Source organism: Lepisosteus platostomus, chromosome 10 (assembly GCF_059453375.1).
Source record: "Lepisosteus platostomus isolate fLepPlt1 chromosome 10, fLepPlt1.hap1, whole genome shotgun sequence".
Lineage (NCBI taxonomy): Eukaryota > Metazoa > Chordata > Actinopteri > Semionotiformes > Lepisosteidae > Lepisosteus > Lepisosteus platostomus.
In genome coordinates, this window is record NC_142620.1 from 39,131,690 (window position 1) to 39,154,960 (window position 23,271).

Here is a 23,271-nt window from a genome sequence, read left to right on the forward strand (position 1 = left end):
CACACCTGAAACAAATGATCTCATTCAAAACCTCAACTCAAACAGAACTTTTAAGAAATACAGAAAAGTGTGTTTCCTTTTGGACAGAGTAGTGTTAGGCAACTAGACAGATGTCTCATGGTATTACCCAGTGTTGTAAGGGATTTTATGAATAGATGTTACCCTTTGGATTAACAATGGCAGTGATTTTGTACTCTGACTTTAGAAAAACAGTAACAATTTTGTAATGTACCAGCTGTCTGACACTTTTGTACCAGTACGTAAAATGAAAAAGACATTGACATTACAGTACTGCACTGTACTTCACACAAAACAGTATAAATTGTAAAATCGGAAACTTGTGGGAACTAACTTTTTCACATTTTAAATTCTGAGATTAAAACAAATCCTAAAAGGAACATATCCTTAGTTGTGTGGGTGGATGGGGATATTTCCCAGCCTTTCAGCTGTGTAACACAGCCTGAGTTTGAAATGAGATTTATGGTGTCCATTTAGCTCCCAGGAGATATACTGTAAGTAAACCCTCAGGAAAAAAACAACAAATAAACAAGCAAGTGAATATGGTATGCTCAAGTTAAAAGGAAGGAATTTACTTAAGAAGTAAGTTACAAATCATAATCTTTTTAAAACTACTTGGGGACTAGAAGATCAGAACCCAACCACATGTCTGGTTTGTATTGCACTGATTTGATTCATTTATAATTCATTCAGTTCAGTTTTATTCTTTTAGTGTATTACACCAGAAATACTGTAAGCATAGTAGCATAATAGCTCCAAGCAATTTGGATGTAACAGACATCTGGGACTGTAAAAAAAATCTCTTAATGGCATATTTAGAATTTCCAAATTTGGAAACCATGTGTTTTCCAAGTCTTTTCCTACAATAATCTCAGTAAAAAATTAGTGGCTATTATCCAGGGCATTATTTGTCCTCTCAGGCATACATGCAATATTGAAGTGGGGAAACATCTTCCAGCATTCCAGTATTGCCCCATTCCTGCATTCAGTAGGATTGTGCACATTGCGATGTGAGACAAATACTCAGACATTAATGAAAACCTCTGCTCCAGAGTCAAACTATCACACATGGTTGCTGCAAAGAAAAGGAGACTTTGTATAGTGGGACCCCCAGTTAGGTATATTTTTATAATGCAAATAATGATATTTCCCTTTGTAACTCTGAAGAGATCATAAAGCACTTTATGACTGGGTGTTATACACTAATATTTATCATACATGAATAATTTTATCTTTAAACATTTCCAAAAGCACATAAAAAATATTATTTAATCTACAGCCTTCTAAGAAAAGGAATTAAAGCTGAATCTAATAAGCTTTCAGCCCAGTGCTTCATTCTAACTGCTTTAGTATTTTAGGATACTAATGCAGTTGGTAGCAAGAAATCAGATGCTAAACATAAATGTTCACACTATAACTTACAGCAGATTCTACACATACACATTGTTCAGAAATATTCTTATCAAATTAGCCTGTATCACATGTGGTTTTAAAAACATAAAAAAGAAACGATCGCAGACATTGCAAAGAACCAAATAAATATCTCTCTTCAATTAAACGAAATAAAACAAAACCCTTATAATATACATTTCAGGATAATGAATTACAGATATTTTTAAAAATAACATACTGTAGCATAAAAAAAGGGCACATTCACAGTAGGTTTATTCAAGTTTTAAATGAGCGTGACACTTGCATATGTAATACTTCTATATAAACTCCCCTTCAGAATTTGGTTTAATTTAACAGGGCTGAGCCTCTCACGAGGTGGTCTTAGTTTGTTATGGCAAAAAGACTGAGTCAGGTTTATTTGTTTTATTGCAATGTAACTGCAGTTTAAATTGTATTGGCATTCACCCCTGTTGTTTATAATGGAAAAAATAAGCTTTTTTAAAAGATTTTAAAGAGACAGATTCTTCTTCTGCACCAGAGTACAGTGACTCCTCTGATGCTAAATCCACAGAATGTTTTCCACTGAATAATTTCTGTAACTACGATCTCCAGCAGTGGTATTGTATTAATAATCACAATAATTCGCAACTTTGTTACTCCACAGAATTTAAGGTTCAGCAATAGTTCCTGGCTTTATTGTACAGATTCAACACAAGAAACTCTAAAATAAACTCAAAAGGATAGCTCTCACCAGGCTGTACTGTATCTAAACTGCGAAGATAGTACACTTTTTTCCAGACCAGGACATCAATGCTTTTAATCAAGCATAAAGCAGAATACATACTAAAACCTCATACACCTAGGTCTAGCATCTACCATCACCACTGCTTCAAGTCTGCAAACCTTGTTTTGTCAACTCCAAGTAGAATTCAAAGACAAACCTTTAAACAAACAAAACTCCATGTAAACATATAGTACAGACTCCCAGCAAACAACAATTATCCAATTATCTGCTATAGATGAATTATTTAAAATGTTTTAGTCTTTTATTTTCATAAACTAATGTTCCAAACTAAAGAAGGTCATTTGACCTATCTAGCCCATTTTGTTACAGTAATTGTTCTGGAGACAGTCCAGGGTATCACCTTCAACAATGTGGCTGGGTAGCATGTTTCATACTCCCCACCCAAAGTAGAGAAATATTTATAGCTCTTTCTCACAGCTAACCTGAAGTAAGTACTTTCCCCTAGTTCTAACGAAAACCTTTCCATTCTGTATCAAACACAGTACATATCATAACATACAATATTTGATGTGGTTCCACTTTCACTTTATTGGCCATATACTGTACAATTTCTTGTAGCAGGAATTTGTCTTTTCGCATACCCAAACTTGCTCTCCATGAGACACACAGACAGGGAGAGAAGCTTGGGGTCAGAGTGCAGGGTCAGCCATTTATTTGGTACCTCTGGAGCAGTTGGGGTTAAGGGCCTGGAGCAGTTGGGGTTAAGGGCCTTGCTCAGGAGCCCAACAGAGAAAGATTATTCTGCCGTCTGTGGGATACGAACCGCCAACTTTCCAGCCAGAGGTACAGATTCTTAGCCACAGAGCCACCACACCACCCCTTCTTTATGTTAGCAACATACTGGCACAGGATTAAATAATCTTTTTTTTTTCTTTCAGAGATGTGTTTTTAGCAGAATCTTACATATCAAGTTGAAACCTCAACATATTTTATGCCAAGTGGTTCAGTCCCTTTTTTATTAGAAATGTTTTGCCCATTTATAATTTGAAAGTTAGGAAATTATAATAGCTGTTACTAAATAATATTTAGTTTGAAGTCTGGACAGAACATTTAAACCCAGTTTTCTTGTTGTCCAGTATAATTGTATTGCCTGGTTAGTACTGAAAATCCATAATACTGAACAGTGGTCCAGTTTGATGAATGTCAGCTGAATAGTGAACAGCTATTCAGTATCATAGGTTTACCTTGCTTGGTCATTAAGCATTACTCATCTCACCTAACAATTTATGATCCATTGTCACGTTATTGTCTTTCAGCTAAAGCTAAATTCTACGCTCCCATCCTGCCTCCAATTTTCCTGGTGAACATGGAGTCATATTCTCACCATAATAAATCTCAGGAACTGCTGTGGTCTGAGTACAAGATATTAACCCCACTATGTGGTTAGCTGACCAATCGGTGCAAATATTGGTACTGTATATTCACTCCCAAGAAAAAAAAAACTGTAAATTCTTCACACAAAGTCACAAAGACACAAAGTCTCTAGTGGAACCATCTCTAGAAGCATCAGAACTACTGTGCATTGTCTCTGACCACTGTCTTGAGCTTTCTCAGGAAATACAAGTTTATACTCTACTTTTTGATTGGATGGATTATTTATTTTTATACGATTATTTTTACAGTCCATTAGTTCCTTTTCAAACAAGCAACAGTCCCTAATCACAAGGGATCAATGTTTAGCCATTTTGTACCCTTTCTTGTGTCATAACAATGTATACTGTTTGTACATAACATTGAGATGATTGCTGCAGAGAAATCCAAAATAAAGTGTTTCTTCTTTGGACTGTTGAACACTAAATAGCATATAGTCTTCTGTTGGCATTCTGCACATGTTGAATGAGAAAATGAAGCTGTTGAACTGCTTACATAAATGATGGAAATATACAGTACGTCCTGTATTACTATTGTTCTGTGCCGAGAACAGGAAAGGTCATGGTGGTGGATAATTTATTCCATGAGAAGCAGTGGCGATCTGTTTCTGTGAAGCAACTTTTTATAATGTTACTACAGGTGGTGAACATATGAGATATGAGACTACTCTGGGATTTGACTTAATTTTAAGGGATCTGTGATGAGCTTAAGCTGCCTTTCAAAGTACGTTTCCATCACTGCAGCAAATAATTAACTTTGCCCTTTTAAGACCAGAGAAATTAAAATTTTGATCCATTTGATATTAGGGCTTTGCTATTCCTATGTTGAGTTCTCATACTCTCCTTACACGGCCTGCCCCATGTTTCAACCAGTCCCAACAGATTATTTTCTTCTGTTCATATGAGGGTCTTCAGGTTATACACAAAAGGCATCCTACATCAAAACCTCATCTGTCATAGGATTGTGGTGTATAAGAAGCTATAAAAATGGTTAAAAGAATGGCTACATGATTGTAAATTACATGCAGTTGTTCTTATTTCTTCATTTGGGAATGTTTGTAAATCTTTGATATACAGTACATATACAATATTACTCTGTAGTGTGTTGAATAAAAATGACGAAGGAAGGTTTGAGAGAACTGGGAAAACAGATAAAAACAAAATGAAAAGAAGAATTGCTGGTCTGGCTTAAAGCAAATATAAATTACTTTTTAATTAAAATCCATATTAAACATAGCCCCAGTAAACTAAATTAGCACCCACTGGGCAATGCATAGTAATCGATGACAGATCTTTATGATCCATCCATCTATTGTCCAATCTATTCATTCAATTTAGAGTCACAGGGGAGACAAAGGCTATTATTGTATGTAATGGGCGCAAGGCAGGATACACCCTGGAAGGGAAACCAGTGCACTGAAAAAAGAAATCCACATGGGCACAGGAAGTATTCCTCAGAGGTAGCATTCCAGAACTAGAATTGAACCCAGGACTTCAGCACTGCAAGTCACCAATACTTACCAATGTGCCCCAATGCCTCCCTGATTTTAATGATGATTGATACAATTTTTGGAGAAACTTCAACGTACTGGTCGTATTCACTGAATTAAAAAGCAACAATAAAGCATTTCTCCTGTTTGGTAAAGCCAACTTTAAATGAATGACGTGTACAAAAAAATCATGATGACATAAATCAATAGCCATAATTATTTCAATTATTATCAAGACTCTGTCACAAACAGGCTGACATTCCAAAGCTGTAACAGAGCATTTTATGTTTTTCATGAAAAATACATGAGCAATAACTACTTTGTAATGATATTTAGGAGTATATTAAATATTATTTGTTGAGATCTTTAGCTGGATCCTGGTATACAAAGTAGCTTGGATTCAAAGGGTGATCCCTTAAGCTCTAAACTGAGCTGTACAGACAAGCTGACACATGTTTGCTCTCTAATCTTATGAAGAAGTAAAAAATTGCATTTTTTTGGAATCCTTCTTTTCACCAGCTTTCTGAAATTCTACATTTTTACATATACTTTAAGTACTGAAGATCTCATGTCCTGTAGTGAGTCGGGGGCATTTTAAAACCAGCTCCTCATTCTTCGTAGACTGTGTCTGCAATCTCCCAACACTTAACTGAAATGAAATAGTATGCCAAGCATTTACATAATACTTCCCTGCCCTGTGACTTGACTTGTCAAACCAGTTTGGGGGAGTGAGGTTTTACTCCACATAGTTGAAAATACCCTGATACTGTACATGCTGGCATTGGAGACAGAAAGCAATTCACAGTTCTCTTGCAGTGCTTATTGTTTCAGCAGCAAAACCCTGAAGACCCTGAGGACCTCCCTGCAGACACTGGTAAAGTACATCCCCAAATAAGAAAGGTGTGGAGACTCTTGCTAGTCTGCTCAGTTTTACAGAGGCTGTTCAACATATTTTGACTCTTCAGTCATCCTGTATATAGAGAGGTAAGAATGTTTATCCTTTCTGGTTACTTTTCTCTTTCCATGTGTATTTGTGGATTTTTTATGAGATGTATGTCCTGTTCAATTTGGATTGAGTTAAGTGGGAAAAAAGGTTTTTGACTGGACTTCTTCATGTATCTTACAATGCTCTGGGAGTATCCTCTTAATAGAAGAAATAAGATCATTCACATGCAGATGAAGGTACATGCATACTTAAGCATGACTGTCTGTGAGATATTTTAAGCCATTCTGTTTGAATATTAATTCACTATTTAATATCCACACTTTATAATGAGCTTTTATTGATGGATAAAGAAGTAACTATAGTGTTAAGAGTCATTCACATGACACATGACTTAGTGAAAGAATGGATATATAGCATTGATTCTTTTCTGTCCCAATTTACTGTATTTCATAACAAAATACAATTTTACACAAAAGCCACCACAAAAATTTTAACCTGCTATTTCTATAATAGAAATTTCTGTATTTCTCAGAATACATTTACAGTTTATTATACAAAATGTGATACACAAAAATGGCATGCATGTAGGAACTTGTTAACTAAGTTTTCAGTCAAACCATTATGTTGTCAACCTCAAGAATATGACTGAATACTAAAAGTACAGATTTAATAAAACCAAACATTTACCTTATTATTCACTTAAAATCACATGCAACAAAACTAACATTTTTATTCCTGGTGCACGATTCAGACAGGGATTCAAATGTGTGATTCAATAGACAAATTGGCTTGCTGGATAATTCACCACATGTAAAAACATTTTATGATTTTCTTCAGATTTCAATGCATCTTGTAATACTTTCTGAATAAATTAAAACATTTATTGACCTTTTAATAAATTGCTATAAAGCATTAAAAGAACATTCATATGTAATAAAGTGTAAAGTGTTACCATTCTTTAATTTTACTGTATGCCAGCACTTTCTACTGTACTGCCTAAGCTCAGTACAGTAGTATATTGATGGATTTCAATGTACATTATTACTGATCCATTGCAGTACACAAAAATAAATTAGTTGATACTGGTTATTGTTTACAAGAATATATAGTTATGTTAAAATAGTTTTACAGTATCTCTCCATGTTTTGTCATTGATACAGAAGAAACATATGTGCTTATTGAAACAAATTCATACGGATATTTCCTTTTAAGAAGAGAAGACTCCTGTTGGGCATGTTTACAACAGTCAAGGTTTCAGTCTTATAAAAAGGAAATGCCGTTATTTCCCATGGTAATTCTGGGATCACTGCAGGTCCCATTCCTATTGAACTGTGTGTTAAGAAACCAACATACAGTATTTAGCCTTGTTTCTTAAAGTAAATATTAAAGTATAAAGACCAGCTCTTTCATGCTTTCTTTTAGCGGTTTATGTAGAAGTCTCACAGATACAGTATACTAGACAGAATGCCGTCAGTGAAAAGTGCATGTACTGTAAAGTCAAACAATGAATAGCTTTTCTGAGAATAAATAAAAAAATGTAACTACTGAATAGGAAATGGTTTATTTCTTAGTATTAGAAGACCTAGAGTTACAGTATATGCAAACCTGCAGTCATTTTGACTGCTATATTCAAAGCACTGCAAATATTATGACAATAGGAAAAAGCATCACTGGATGTTCTCTATTTTTTTTCTTAAATTCATTCATTACATATATGAAAATCCTTAAATTTTCCAAATTATGAAAATAAATGCATTTTCCAAATCTCATCTTATCTTGTAATAGACTTAAAATCTTATCAAACGTAGGAGCAGAGAATGTTAAAATGAAAAATTAAATGTAAAATAGGATTGCAGAAGGTTTGTAGGCAATCCAGTTGACAAGGAATTGGTTCTTCACTTAATTGGTTCAATTTATTATTTTTAAGGTGTGCCCGTCTGGTCATTATAGCTAATCAAAACATTAAGATGTCTTGATTTTTGTTATGTGATTAGGCCATAATATTTGTGATATAAACACTAATATATGACCTCTTTCATGGAAATTACATTAACTGCTCTTAGGTCTTTTTAAAAAGAAGGTAAAATATCAGCTTCAACAAAATGGCTGGGTATCTTATCCCAGACACCGACAACGCTACTGGGGTACATGGGGTATTTAAACTCAATGTCTTATTCAAAACCTGAATGCTCACACTGAAGATGTTCTATGGTAAGATGTGTTACAGTCAATGTAAATGTCATCTAATGAGAAAAAAGATAATATATGTTAACTGCATTAGTATTTAGACCCATGAGCTTGATATTTGGTAGAAGCATATTTGGCAGCAATTACAGCACAATTGTTTTGGGTAAGTCTCTATCAACTTTACACACTGCCTTAGGCAAGATAAAGGGTCTTTCAAATGTTTATAATCTCTTCTGATCTCTGTCTTTATATACCTTTTTGATGTTTTGAAAGCCCATTGGTCTTCATGGTGGACTTTTTGCTTGAAATTCACTACCTGACTGATGGACCTTAGAGAGATAGATGTATTTGTTCTAATAACGTGAGAATCATTATTATTGTACACAAACAGAGGACAATTGGCTAATTGTGTAGCCGATGAAAGTAATTTTGTGCACCTAAATAGATTTAGGTTGACCACAGCAAAGGGTGTGAATAATCAATACTTTTTTACTTCAAAATGTCATTACAGCAAGCTCTGAAGCAAAAAAAATTAAAACTGCTAGGGTCTGAATATGTTTTCCATTATATCTCCTTTATTTCTGCACTCCCATGTCCCCTGTCGGTTATGTATTTGTATTGTTTATGCACTTCCTAACTACACACTAGTGTAGCATGGTTATCTTAAAGAAGTTGCACCCTTGGAAAAGATTCAGGAATTCTTGTTTGCAGCAGGAAAGTTTTCATAGACTAAGCAAGAATAAGACCGTTAGTTTACAAATAAAGATATATGTAAACAAAAAATGATATCATATACTTTATCTATAATTGTTGCTGCTTTACTTCCACAGTTTGTGAATGTGTACAGTATGAATTTGTTTTGTGACTATGGTCTCACACTTAACGACTGTTTGTAAAATATTTAACATGGGTTGGTTTAGTTCAGGAAGACAACACTAAAATGTTTCTTTAAGGATTTTAAAATTAAAATTACATCTCCTAGGAACAGTTTGATTTTAGGTTTTATTGTCATTTTATAGGACAAAATAGTTTGCCAAACATGGTAATGCCCAACATACTCTATTACTAGCATAGTAACATCTGGTATTTTAAGTGCAGTGCTTAGTTAAAATTAAATTAACTTTTGTACTTTTTTCCAGGGAGTCTTACCACCAAATCTATTCAGTTCATAAATTTAAGAACTAAACTAAAAGACACTTAAAATTCCATTTTGTGCTCCCTTAACTACATCATTTGTTTTTAAGTGTGCTGGAGGACTTTTGCAGGAATGTTCAGGAATTTGATAATTGGTCATTCACTGCATGCTCTATCGCTAGTGAAAACTTGTATACGAGCGTACCAATTAGTCATTTTCATTTGCAGATCCGGAATAAATAAAAGAAATTCATCCATCTGTTTAAAGCAAACAAATAATTGTAGAGAAAAATGTGTGACTATAAATTAACTAGAATGCTTTGATAGTCTTCTCTTTGTTTTTTTTTTATTTCCTTCTTTCCAATCAATTTGTCCTACACAGTATTTTTACAAGTAAATGTATATTTTAAATTGAGCAATAAAAATGACCCATTTATTATATACTGTAGCAGTATGAAAAAGCATGCTATTAAAGTGTCATACAAAGTCAGAACATTTATGTTTAAGTTCCCAAACAACTTCTTGACTACTACAAATCTGCATTACATATAAGCAAGTAGAAATCAAAAGAGATTCCAAATCAAAGTCTCAAAAGGCTTTTATACTGTAAGTAGAATGCTTCTTATGTGAATAAATGGTCTCTCTTTGCATCTAAAAGTAGTGCAGAAAAAAAACATTGAGGGCACTCTCTCTAAACTACTCCAGATAAGTAGTTTACAGTATATATACTAAGAATCCAATACAGTATATGTAGTTTTGTTATGTGGAACCTGTATTTTCACAAGCACACAAACAAGTTGTAATTACAGGTGTTTTCTTTCTTCTGATAACAGAATAGAGCAAATTCATTTTCACATGGCACAGGGACCTGCACACTCATTTATAGTATGGACACTGTGGTTTTTCAATCAGGAGGTGTGGTAAGACATCTATTGTAAAAAAAAAAGGTTGAACTGAGCTAGCTGTGGGAAATTCCAGGTGATAACTCTAAGGCAGACTAAAGAGAGATAAAGGAAACGTAGATCCTTCGATGTCATCTTCTTTAAACAGGCTTGCTGGAATGACAACAGCGCCTTCAAATGTCATATTATTCAATCATTTTGTCTGATCCCTTTCTTGGTGTCTTTGGTGTCTGGTGATTTCTAATGTTAAAGATTACTGCTAGAAATTTGAGCACCAGGGCTCATTTATGTCTTTATAAAACTGGGATTTTCAGCTGTGTTTTACTTCAGAGCATAAGCTGTTTCCTGTTTTCTAAAAAGTAACTTTCAAATTCTGCACTACACTCAGAAGCTTTCATTGAAAGACAAAAAAGTTCTTATTCATTGGCTGCCTTTAATTCTCAGTTGTACTGTATGTGTTCAAAGACTGAGGTGGTAAATCTAGCTCTGGTGATATCAGTGTCAAGTATTACATGATGTCAAAAGCTTGAACTGAAGTTCAGTTTAGGTTAGGTTTGGAAAGAAAATCACACAGTACCAAAGTGCACAGCCCTGGCTTATTACAATGACAGTTTTTGATGCAGTCAGAATAAGACACTGTACCAAGCACAAAGAAGAAGGACACACAAACAGAACACCATGTGTTCTTTCATTCTTTTATTCATGTCTATTTGGTATGTTGGGTGCGGTGGGATTGTTAACAATGGTTAGCATGGCAGCGTCACAGCACCAGGGCCCTGGGCTCAGTTCCTGGAGTGCCTTCTGCAGGGTGTCTGTATGTTCTCCCAGTGTTCATGTAAGTCTCATCCAGATGCTCAGGTTTCTTCCAACAGTCCAAAGACATGCTGGGAGGCTAATTGGCACCTGGGGAAACTGACCCTACAGTGAGTATGGCTGTGTATGTGTGCACCCTGTGATGGACTGGTATATCCTGCCTTGCGTCTCTTGCTTGCTGAGATAAGTTCCAGATCCCCTGAGACTCTGAATTGGATTTGAGCTTGGATAGGGTGGTAATAATAATAATAATAATAATAATAATAATAATAATAATAATAATAATGCTGTAATAGTTTGTGTGGTACTATTAAATTACCTATCGCATCTTCAATCTGTGGCAATGGTGCTGGTCATCAGACACAAAAACTTTAAATACATACAGTACATACATACAGTAACTTTAAAACATACAGTACACTTCATGTGGCACTCAGGCAAAGTGTTAAAGTGGCAAAGAGAAAGTAAAAAGAGGCATGTCTTTTCTAATTGAAGATCCTGAACAACTGAAGTACTATTGTTAAAATCTTTTGCAGAAGATGGAGTTTCATTTGTGTTGTCTGACTCACAGAATTATATTGCAGTGATGTTTTATTTATATAAATTACAGCACGCCAAATGAATCCATATAAAACACAGTTTGCCAAATGAATCCATTATTTTTGGCAGGAGCACAGAGTGATTTGTGAAAAATAGTTTTAGACATGTCAGTGCAACATGGAAAAATATACATTATTTGCAATCAGCCATTAACAGTAAAACGAACATTAATTATTTTCATGAATCTTTACAGAAATGTGTACTATAACATTGCTAAGTATACAGTATAAAAATAATTAAGGGTTCGCTTTTCATAGGCTACTGAATTTAAAATTATTTTATTTTCTCAAAATAGTGGGAGGATAGGTCACCCATACCACATCCTTCAGCTAGATTGATTTTAGTCATTAAATTATTCTGAACCTTTTAGTATACCCACAGGATGACAGCTGTTTTAGAAATCTCTTTGCATGCTGCAGACTTGGCTCCCTTTACTTTCCTGTTTTAAAGCAAACATTTCTGAAAGCCAGATCTGACTTAAAGCTGTAAGTCAAAATGTAGAATTGTGTAAAAAACAGTACTTGTGGAGTGACACTTTTCCAAAAGGGCTGAAGATAATATCTCAAGAAAGAACTTTTCACAGGCTTTACCTATAAAGAAAACAACCAGGCAAGCACTGGGCCAGCATCAACCTAACATGATTTGCTGTGTTTTTCTGGGGCTAACATAATTCTGCACAGCAGTCTGACTGTGGCCCAGCACTATACAACAATGTAAATGTACCAATATCAGAACAATGTGGAAGCAATATGGAAATTTATAAATATGCATAAGGTTATGGGTCAAATTAGGGACTATGGAGGCAGACCTAACTTCTCAGGTTGGTGCTAAAATATATTGCTGAATCACTTTAGTGTGAAGAATCTGTTTGCCCACATGTCCTGTTGAATTATGTGCACTATCTGCAAAAATGGTTTGCAATTGCATTAAGAATTCATGAACATTGCTAAACAGGGTCTACATAGACCTATGTGGAGTCCATGGAATATAATGTCTTTAGGCATTTACTGGTGTTTTTATTTGCTCCTATTTTTTACATATGCTTTGTCTCCAATCTGTGAACCAAGATGTTTTTTTTTAATTTCGTTTTGAAGACCTTTTGGGATTATTCTTCCGGGTAACCGAAATTTTTCTATTTTAGTTGTTTTTCCTACTTTGTTTTCCCCATTCTGCTCAGATTTACAGTACAAGCTCCATTAAGCAACAGAAGATGATGCTTTAGAGTTATGACAAGTTCTATCATATTTTTTTCAGATTGGGACTCCAGCCTGAGCAATGTTCTCCTCTTCACATCCATACAAAAAACAGAGGTACTCTGTCCTGAAGCAGCAATGCATAGAGAGCAAAAAGCTCTTTGAAGATCCAGAATTCCCGACCACCAATGAGTCTCTGTTCTACAAGAAACCCCCACCTGGAATTGTTGAATGGAAGAGGCCCAAGGTAATGTCAAGCTGCAATGAGTGGAAGTAGTAAAGTAATTAGAATAACATTATATAAAAAGTGTCATGCTTGTCACCATGGATAAGCAGAATGGCAAGGTAGTATTTGTACAGTAGCTGGCCACCTGACATTCAGAGCTGGTTACTGTGGTAATGTGACAGAAGTTGTTGACCAGGTGGTTCAAGACTACATAAGCTGTGATCTAGCAGTGCTTAGGAAATCTATCATAGAGTTTGCTATATCTCTAACTTCGTCCCAAATTCTCTTTGTGTTTGCTCCCTGGATTCTGGCCCCTGCTTTGCCCTGACTTAATTCTCTGGTTCTCCTCTGGTGCTTTGGAATGTGTCTCTTAGTTTTGAACTTTGCTTGCCCCTGTTTACAGCTCTGAGCTGTGTTGGTCTGGACCATGCTTGCCATGCTCACCTGTCTCTGCTGCTTACTGCACACAGCATGCTGTGTGCACACACATCTGCTTGCCTGCTTGCCCATGTTTTCTGTGTGCTCTTAGGTTTATTTTTATGTTTTATTATCTACAGCAGTGACACATTACAAAAGGTAGAAATGATTATTTATAAACTATACACAGATTTTCATTCTAAAATGTTCTGCCACTTTCTCTTTCTTGTAAAGTACTTTGATTCAGTTATTGTATGAACAATGCATTAACATATTTAATTATATAATTATGAATCTAATTAGAGAGGCATGGTGTTGTAGTGGTTAGCATTGAGGCCTCACACAGCAGAGGCCCTGGTTTCAATTCCAGTGGAATGCTATCAGTGTGGAGTTTGTATGTTCTCCCTATGTTTGTGTGAGTTTCCTTCAAGTGCTTTGGTTTCCTCCCACAGTCCAAAGACAAGCTGGTAGGTTAATTGGTTTCTGGGAAAACTGGCTCTAGTGTGAATGTGTCTCTGTCTGCATCTTTTCTGTGATGGGCTGTTGTCCTATCCAAGGTGTATCCTGCCTAGTGCCAGTTGCTTGGTATGATAGGTTCCCTTGCAACCCTATACTGGATAAAGTGGTTAGAAACAGATGTATTTAATTATGATTAGCATCTGCTTGAGTGTTTCGTCTCCTTCAAGTGTTTTTGGCTCTTCTACATAACTGAACTCATGCAACAGTACGTCCGGGTCAGTTTTGTAAACTATTTAAAGAGAAGTATAACCAGCGGTACTGTAAGATATGCTCTCCATGCAAAGTTTTGAAAATCTAATCTCACTTCTAATTCTTTCCTTCATGAAATATACAGATCAGTGTCTCCCAACCTTTTTCTTACCACAGCGGATTAACAAATATAAATATATACAAAAATATAAACATTTTTCAGCACACTGCATCCCTCCCTACAAACACTTCCGCCACCCAGCATTATTATAAATATTACAAACAGAACTTATTTCAAAGTTCAGTCTGAGTTAGCCTCAAAGTCACCTTGTCCTGGCAGAAACTGATGACAGAGAAACAAAGAGCACTTTCACAACCCTTCTCAGAACACTGTTCACGCAGTTAGTAATATTCTACATCGGCTGTGTCCCTGAAGCATGTTCTGCTCTGATCTGCTCTGTGTTACACAAATAACACAGGATTCTATAGCTTCTTGTACATTTTGTCTTGTGTTGTCAATAATATAGCACAATTACCAACAAATTTACAGTTTAATTAAATTATATTTTAATTTCATTAGATAACCATCACATAGATTACAAAACACAGTTCTCCCACTTTGCACCAATGGTAAATGAAATAACATGAAATATCATTTTTCTGACCAAATCTTTTTTGCAATGTCCTGGTTTGAAAGACTGCTGGGGGCGTAGAGCTCTTTGTATTTCTCCACTTCATCAGTAGTTTATGCTGTTTATCTAGTCCATAACTCCATCAACCGGCACTTCAGCCACAGGTTTTCAAGAAATTTACCGACAACATGTGGGAATCGCATGTGTTGGGTGTTAAGTTCTTCAGGTCTGACATACATAAACAGATCTCAAATTTTTGTTTAATTGTTGAAAGCAGCATTGTGTGTGTTAAAGTGTGCCCTCTGTCTCATGCACATACTGTTCATCAAATGTGCAACATTACTTTTTAGTTAGTGTACAAAACTAATATATAAACATTTAGCATTCGTTACCTGATTTTTCCAAAGTGTCATTGCACATTAAAAGGGAAATGCAACATTATTTTTATATATGTCAGGATTAGAAAGAATTGATGAGTGCATTTCAAACCACAATGAAAGCAGAATGTACACAGTAACATGTAAACACTTCAATTACATCACAAAATAGAAATTCCAAATTCAATCAAATTTCCAGATATACATGGCACCATATTCTGCAATTCAGAATGAGGCAACAAAATTTCTAGTTACAGTGGAGTGGCTTTATTACATTGTAATGAATACATCTTTTGTAATCCAAGAGAAATATGCTCAAGTTGGTTTTGCTGACAAATACAACTTTCTTGTGAAGTCTGCATGGAGATCACTTTGGAACATTTCTGCAGTGTAATGTCTGCTGCACAACCTGTACCTATTTCCTCCTATATCACATTACATTAGTCATTATGGAGACTACTGAGCAGGAAGGGCCACTTCACATCATTATTCGTGCAAACTCTCGCTCTCGTCCATCACAAGACCAGGTGATTGTGACAATATGGCGAGTATACAGTATTTTAACAGATTCAACAATTTGGTCCTTAATTTGGAATTTGTAAAATTTTGTAATGTCTTCAATTAATTTATGTTGTTACCAAGATTTAATAACCAGAATGAGAAGTTGGGACTGCAGTTCCTGCTTTAATATCTGAAGGGACATGACTGTCCCTCAGCATGCTGGTTAAGAGATTGTATAGATTGTTGAGATTGTTATAGATTTTTTAGATACTGTATCATACTACTACTACTACTGTTATTACTACTACCACTACTACTACTACTAATAATAATAATAAGTGCCTTTCCAAACCCAGGAATGCTGTACATCATAAATAAAGAAAAAAGATCAGAAAGGTACAATAAGAGTACTCTAAATGAAAAAGAAAACAAAAACATACATGTTTTTACGAATTGACTGTAGGCAGTCAGACATAAAAAGGTAAGTTTTAAGTTTAGATTTAGAGTTATAGAAGTTGTCTCTCATGAAGTGATTTAGTTCTGGGGAGAGTGATTATAGGACCAGCTTCAACTGAATGGAGCCCATGGGGGGAGTGTAAACATGGAGGAGTTCAGAGATGTATGATGGAGTCAGGTTGTTTAGAGCCTTGAAAGTCAGTAACAAGATCTTATATTGAATATGTGACTTTATAGGAAACAAATGTAGAGATTTAATTGTAAGAATAATATGCTGCCAGGGTCTGGTGTGAGTAAGTGGTCTAGCTGTAGAATGTTGGACATATTGCAACTTTTTGAGAAGAGACTTATGTTACGGATTCGGCCAGTGAAACCGAAACCAAGTAGTGAACCCACTTGCCGGAGCCGATAGAGACAAGTCGTGATCCAAATACTGTAGCCGAAGGAGAGAGCCGAGAGTCCAGGGGAAGCCAGTGATCCAAACAGGGAGAGAGTAGCCAAAGCCAGACCGTAATCCAAAACTGTAGATGAACTTGAACTTGAACTTGAACTTGAACTTGAACTTTATTGCCATATGTAACCGGTACTGGTACAATGGAATTCTTACTTACAGAAAGTCTCTCGATTATAAAACAAGTGTAAAAAACAAAACAAAGTGCAAACAGTGCATCAAGACAATGTACAAACAAACAATAGACAATGTGCAAGTAAACATGCAGACAGTTTGAATGTAAACAATACAGACGTGTAAACAATGACTGGAGACGTACAAAGAGAGTGTCTCCGAAAGTCCACTATTAGCTCTTTCGTTTTCTTTATGTTCAAGTCCAGGTTATTGCTATGACACCACCTAAGCAGCTGTACAACTTCATCCCTGTAAGTGGACTCGTCATCATCACTGATCAGTCCTATTATAGTGGTGTCATCGGCAAACTTGATGATGCGGTTATTGCTGTGTCTTGCTGTGCAGTCGTGAGTAAATAGGGAGTACAACCTTGGACTCAGACAGCAGCCTTGTGGGGTTCCAGTGCTCAGGGTGAGTGGTGTTGATGTTTTATTGCCTATCCGCACCACCTGTGGTCTCTCGATAAGAAAGTCCAGCAGCCAGTTGCAGACAGAGTTGCACAGACCTAATCCCCTGAGCTTTGTCACCAGTTGACAGGGTATGATGGAATTAAATGCTGAACTGTAGTCCACAAACAGCACTCTCACATACGAGTTCTTAGTGTCCAGGTGTTCCAAGGCTGTATGCAGAGCCAGGGAGACAGCATCATCCACTGATCTGTTGTTCTGGTAGGCGAACTGCAGGGGGTCCAGGGATTCTGTGAAGGAGAGAGCCGAGAGTCCAGGGGAAACCAGAGAACCAAACTAGGAGAAAGCAACCGAAGCCGAGCCGTAATCCAAAAGACGTAGTAAAAGGGGAGAAACCAAAGTCGGAACCAGAACAGTACGAAGAGGTAGAAGGCGTAGCGCAACTAAGTAGCTCGAAAGGAAAACCAATACTGAGCGAGGAGGTAGGGAAAGACTAATGCTTAAATACCAGATGAGACGGAGGTGTGGTGGTGAAAGCGTACACTGATAGGTAGACTAATGAACTAAGGCTACGCCTTCTTCTGCCTCTTTCGTTGCCGAGAGGCAGGGATCGTAACACTTAGAGTACTTAGAGCCCATAGAGTAAAGAACTGGAGAAATCAAGCCTCGGTGTTATAAATGCATGGATCAGGCACTCAGCATTGGACATTGATAAAAATTGCCTAATGCGGGCACTATTTCTAAGGTGAAAGAAAGATGTCTTATTCAAAATTTTCACATGTGGTTCAAAAGACAGGAGAGGATCAAGTGTGACTCCTAGATTCCTGACTATGGCTGACGTGTGAATGTGGAAGTCATCCACCATCACTGTGAAATCCTTAAGTTTATCCAGCTGAGATTTGCTGCCCACAAGTAACATTTCTGTTTTGTCCCTATTTAGCTTCAGGGAATTTGAAGTCAACCAGAGTTTGATGTCACGCAAACAAGAGATAAGTGACGGAGGGGGTAGACCAGAGGGGGAAGAAGTTTTAACATAAATCTTAGTATCATCTGTATAACAGTGAAAATGAAGACCATGTTTTTGTATAGTTTGGCTGAGAGGTAGCATAAAAATAATAACCCATCTGGGATTGTTGGGAACTATCAGGGACATTGTTCACTCCTGGGACATGAGTGGAAGGGCAGGGTTTGTGTACATGTTATGCAAGTGTATGTGTGTGGCTGTCCCATGTTTCCCCTGTCCTGGTCTGTGGCCTCAGGTCGCCACCCTGACCTGCCTGTCCTCTGTTAGTCAGGACCCCCACCAACACCACCTTCATTTTGTCTTTCTGTGGATTTCTTCTTTCTGGCTGGTGAGAGCAGTCCTTTTAAGGATAATGAAACTATGCCAGTCTGACTAAGAAAAGAGCACTTCCATTACCACTCTTCTGCATGTTTCATTTCCACTTGCAGTTTAATCAAATTGAACCCCATCTCATCTATCCCTGCACAACAGTAGTGGCACATCATCATCTTCATTCATGTTGAGCAGGCTTGACTCAAAACGGGTGAAGTAAACTAAGGAAAACTTGGCAATACCAGTATCAGTTTATTCACTGCCTTGTACTACTACAATGTAAATGCATTTCATCTTGTCTGTCACTGTACAAAAATGACAGTACGAGGAACATAAGGCCTTCATTCACATTCATACAAGGTAAACTAAATGAGGTAAACCTGGCAATAACTCAAAGCTTTGTACAAATAAACAACAGGTAAACGAATATTCATCAGTCTTAATGAGGTGATGAAAAAAAATTATGTCAAAACTTAATGATTACATGCAGTATGAATCTAAAGTTAAATTTTACTAACATGTGAATATTTTATTCTCCATGGCAATTTCTCTCCACTTTGATAGGCTAGATCATGAAACATCACCATTCCGCAAAGGATTGGGGGTAATTTCCTTCAGCGCAGTCTGGACAATGCGGACTTCAGTGAAGGGTGGATTAAGGGTGTATTGGGGAGGTCATGAGCACTTTTGTGAAAAACAAATTCAAAAATGGGACACCCTAAGCCCTTGCAGACTTGAACGGGAACTCACATATGGAGGGTGCAAAAGCATAATGATATACAGTAGGTTTACAGTATGAATGTAAATATTTCATACATAATGCACTGTATATAGCTGGTAATGGCAGGTTAAAATAAAAATAAGGTTCACAACAGTATTCCACATTCTTCATAACATTTTCTGCGTCAATCTTCAAAAACCAAATCAGAGTGACCCATTGCCGAGATATAGCTCCTCTGTTTTCAGATAATCACGTGATTCACCACACTTAACCCCCAGAATTGGAACAAAAAAAATCTTATTTTAATTTCTTATTTAAAGCGTCTTATTTTAACACCTCTTAAGATATTATTCAGCGTTGTATTTTTAGACCTGAAGAAGGCTCCACAGCTGAAACTTTGTGTTTGTTTTCTTCTCTTTCAGCATGGAACAAACACTTACTGTACAGTACATGTTCCTTTTCAGTCTTATTTTAATGATGGTCTCACTCCTATTATTGAGGTATTTTCTTCTTGATTGATATACGTTTAGCTGCGTATTTCTAAATTCGTTATTGAAACAATCTACACTTTCTAGTTATTGTTTTTTCTACAAAAACAATTTAATTCCGGTGAAAAACCTTGATTCATATTAATATTCCATATTAAGTGGATTTAAAGAAGTACAGAGTACAGAAGTACGTACATGGCTATATCATTATATTATGAATGCAATAGTATAATTCTGACGTATTCTTTGATCTTTAAATTGAATATATCATATGGCCCACAATTGTATTGCAATCTAAAAGTAATTTTAGAAAAAAAGTTTAATTGTAGCAGTAAATACTTAAGAAATGAATCAACTTTATATTTATAAACATCATGATTATTACAAAAGAGAATGAAACTTGACATAATTTGTTACAGTTATGGATTTTAATTAAAATAATTACTTCTATCCCCTAATTAGGAGAAAAAAATACAGAAACTGTATTTTAATTTTTTCCTCGTGGCAGCCATAGTCCATACCCCTGCATTGTCTTGCAAATGCACTGATCTCTGAGAGCGCACCATTTGTAATGACTGAATAGTTAATTCCTTCAAATTGCTCTCTGTCTGTCCAGGTGGTGGGGTGTAGGGCTGAAGTAGGGCTGCCCCTCTTCCTCAGTTTAATATCTGATATGTCCCCATTATCCACTATGCTTGAAAGTGGCATCACAAAGAAAATACAAAATGGTTGCAAATTGCTTTAAAGTCATATACTATATATGTACCAGCGCCATATCACCCTGCAACTCATTAAAAATAAAAAGTCATTAAAAATCCCAGGGCGTTTCTCAAAAAGAGTAGGGGTGGAACCCCAGTGTCCTGGCCAAATTTCCCATTGGCCCTTATCAATCATGGCCTCCTAATAATCCCCTTCTATGAATTAACTACATTACTCTGCTCCCCTCTGATAGCTGATGTGTGGTGAGTGTTCTGGCGCACTATGGCTGCTGTCGCATCATCCAGGTGGATGCTGCACATTGGTGGTGGTGGAGGGGAGTCACCATTACCTGTAAAGCGCTTTGAGTGGAGTGTCCAGAAAAGCACTATATAAGTGTAAGCAATTATTAATTATTATGAATTATAAGTAGAATAAAGAATTTTGGTTTGCGCTACTTCAGACAAGAAGGTGAATCCAAAAAGAGTGAAGCCCACACCCAGTTCCCCCCACTGCGAGACAATGTAACCACCAAAGCAGAAGCACACACACAAAATAAACAAACCTTTCTTTATAAGGTGAGATCTTGATCTTGATCTTGACAAACAAATGCAATGAATTTGAGTTCACTGGCAAATGTCCCATCCCAAAAAAATATAACAAAGTCATCAAAAATTATTTACACTCATCTGCAGCATTCCTCTTCCACAGTACAGACTGTACTGTATGGCTGTCAAAAGAAATGCAACACTAAGGTCTAATACTGTGTAGGCATCCTCTCACGAGGCACCAGTAAATGTACGGGTTTGTGCTTAACTGGGACAATTATTAATTGTAGCAGTAAGCCACAAAATGATTATTTTGATGGTATTAGAATCAACCTTGAGGGATAACTCAAACAACGCACACACACGGGTACTAATACACTAAAATACATTTATTAATACATAAAATGTGCATATAAACATAACAGTTCTTATCGTGAGGGTTAGCAGAATACTAAAGGCATATATTCAGTCAAGAAGAGTTACAAATACCAAGAGGGACATACGTTCAGTATATCATTCATTTAGACCGTTTTGTAAATGAACTTGGATTACAACTTCTACACTAGATACTCAAAAGCAAGTATATCACTCATAGGAATTAAATTGATATCAACTGTGATTGATGTAACAATTGAATTATTGAGCGGTAATGCAGAATGCTGAATACTCATCCAATCTGTGTAGATTCAGATCTCCCGCAGGCACAAAGAAGCAGTGGCAGGCTTGTTGCTGTTCAATCGGAGCTCTCTGGCTCTGTGCCGGGCAGTGCTGTTCCTTCCTTAGGCAGGAAGACCGGTTCGTTCCTGATGAAGCGCTAGTCCTGAATCCTTAGATTCAGATTGGGTTCACGAGGCTTGGTGCTGGCTAATCTCGGGTGGATCCTTTGGTACACGCTGGCAACCTCCGTTCTCGACTCTTAGAACAAAGGAAAGTCCTACACTCGGACACATTGGCTGTTACATGGTGGTCCGGGCTGAGTCAGAGAATGTTCATGAGGCGCTCTGAGTCGAGAGATGTGCAGCAGGCGTGCTGAGGCACTCTGTGTTGCCTGTTTTACCTGGAGGAACTACCATTCATTGGTTGAAATGTTTCATGGGCATTCAAGACCCACGTGGGGTTAACCTGCCCTACCAGTTCCTGATTGGCTGATGATGAGTAACCATGCCCTCTGACCTTAGAGTTGTAAACAACTTTGAATAAGACTTTCCCTTGGAATCCCAGACTTTAAGGCGCCAGAGATGACCATTTGTTAGGGTGGTTGATGTGTCTCAGCCTTGGGAGTTGTTCCTTATCAGGACACTCTATCAGCTAGAAAAACACCTTAGATGTGAATCAAATGGAATGGCCTCTCTGTATCAAGCACCACTGAGAAGAAGGAGAGAGGGACTGGCAAGGGAGCAGAAGACTTAATTCCTGTACTTTAATAAGCCTCGCTGCTACAACTGTATGTTCTATCAAATATTTGAAGCACAGATATCAAACCAAATTACAGAATATCTGTACCAAGCAATCAAACGTAAATCAACTAATCATAGGACTCAGTATATATATACACAACACACTGTCAAAATGAAAAAAAAAGTTTTTACCTATCAGATGTGACCTCCCCGACCATTAACATAGACCTAATCAATAAATTGCAAATAAATTGCCAGTTATAGGATGTTCACCCACTCTTCAGTTCTGCAGTTGCAGGTTGCCTTAGCATTACCACTCAACACATAGCGTAATCAAATTAACCTCACAAGAAAAACTGAAAAACTAAAGCAATCCCATCTCCACCTGCTTGATCAAGGGCTAACCCCCTGGCCATAGAATGAGGAGGCTGCAACCCCTATGCAGAGTGAGCAGTTAGCAAGAAATAAATGCAGAGGTGGAGAAAGAATGGAGAAGGGTTGCAAAAGATGAATCTGAAGGTGAGAAACCTGTGAATGGTATTTGTTTTTTTTCAATTGAAGGTAATGACATTAGGAATGAGTAAGAGATAAGGCAACTGAGGTGAAATTGAACTTGGCTACTGTCCTACAGTACCTCCCCAAATTTCATTCTGAACTTTATTTAATTATTAGCTGTAATTTTGATAAATGTGTTGTTGTAAATTGTGTATTAAAGGGCGTATGATGTTTTTTTTTATTCTGAAGTGCCTTAAGATAATATTTTGTGAAAGACAATATATTAGATGATGACAATGATGATGATTATTATTATTAAATATTCAATACAATCTTAGTGATCTCTTTTCAAATTTTAGAACCAAATTCTCAGTAGTTGTTTTAATTTAAA

General features: G+C 36.6%; 1 protein-coding gene across 1 annotated transcript in view; it reads left to right on the top strand.

Annotated features, from left to right (window-relative positions):
• Nucleotides 1–5,816: 5,816 nt before the first annotated feature.
• The window catches only part of LOC148653688 (calpain-5-like), a 42,971-nt gene continuing 25,516 nt past the window's right edge, over nt 5,817–23,271 (top strand). Inside the window, exons 1-2 of the mRNA XM_088648954.1 lie at nt 5,817–6,059; nt 12,912–13,097. Coding sequence (XP_088505080.1) covers nt 12,933–13,097 — 165 coding nt within the window. The 5' untranslated portion in view covers nt 5,817–6,059; nt 12,912–12,932. The remainder of the gene's footprint in view (nt 6,060–12,911; nt 13,098–23,271) is intronic.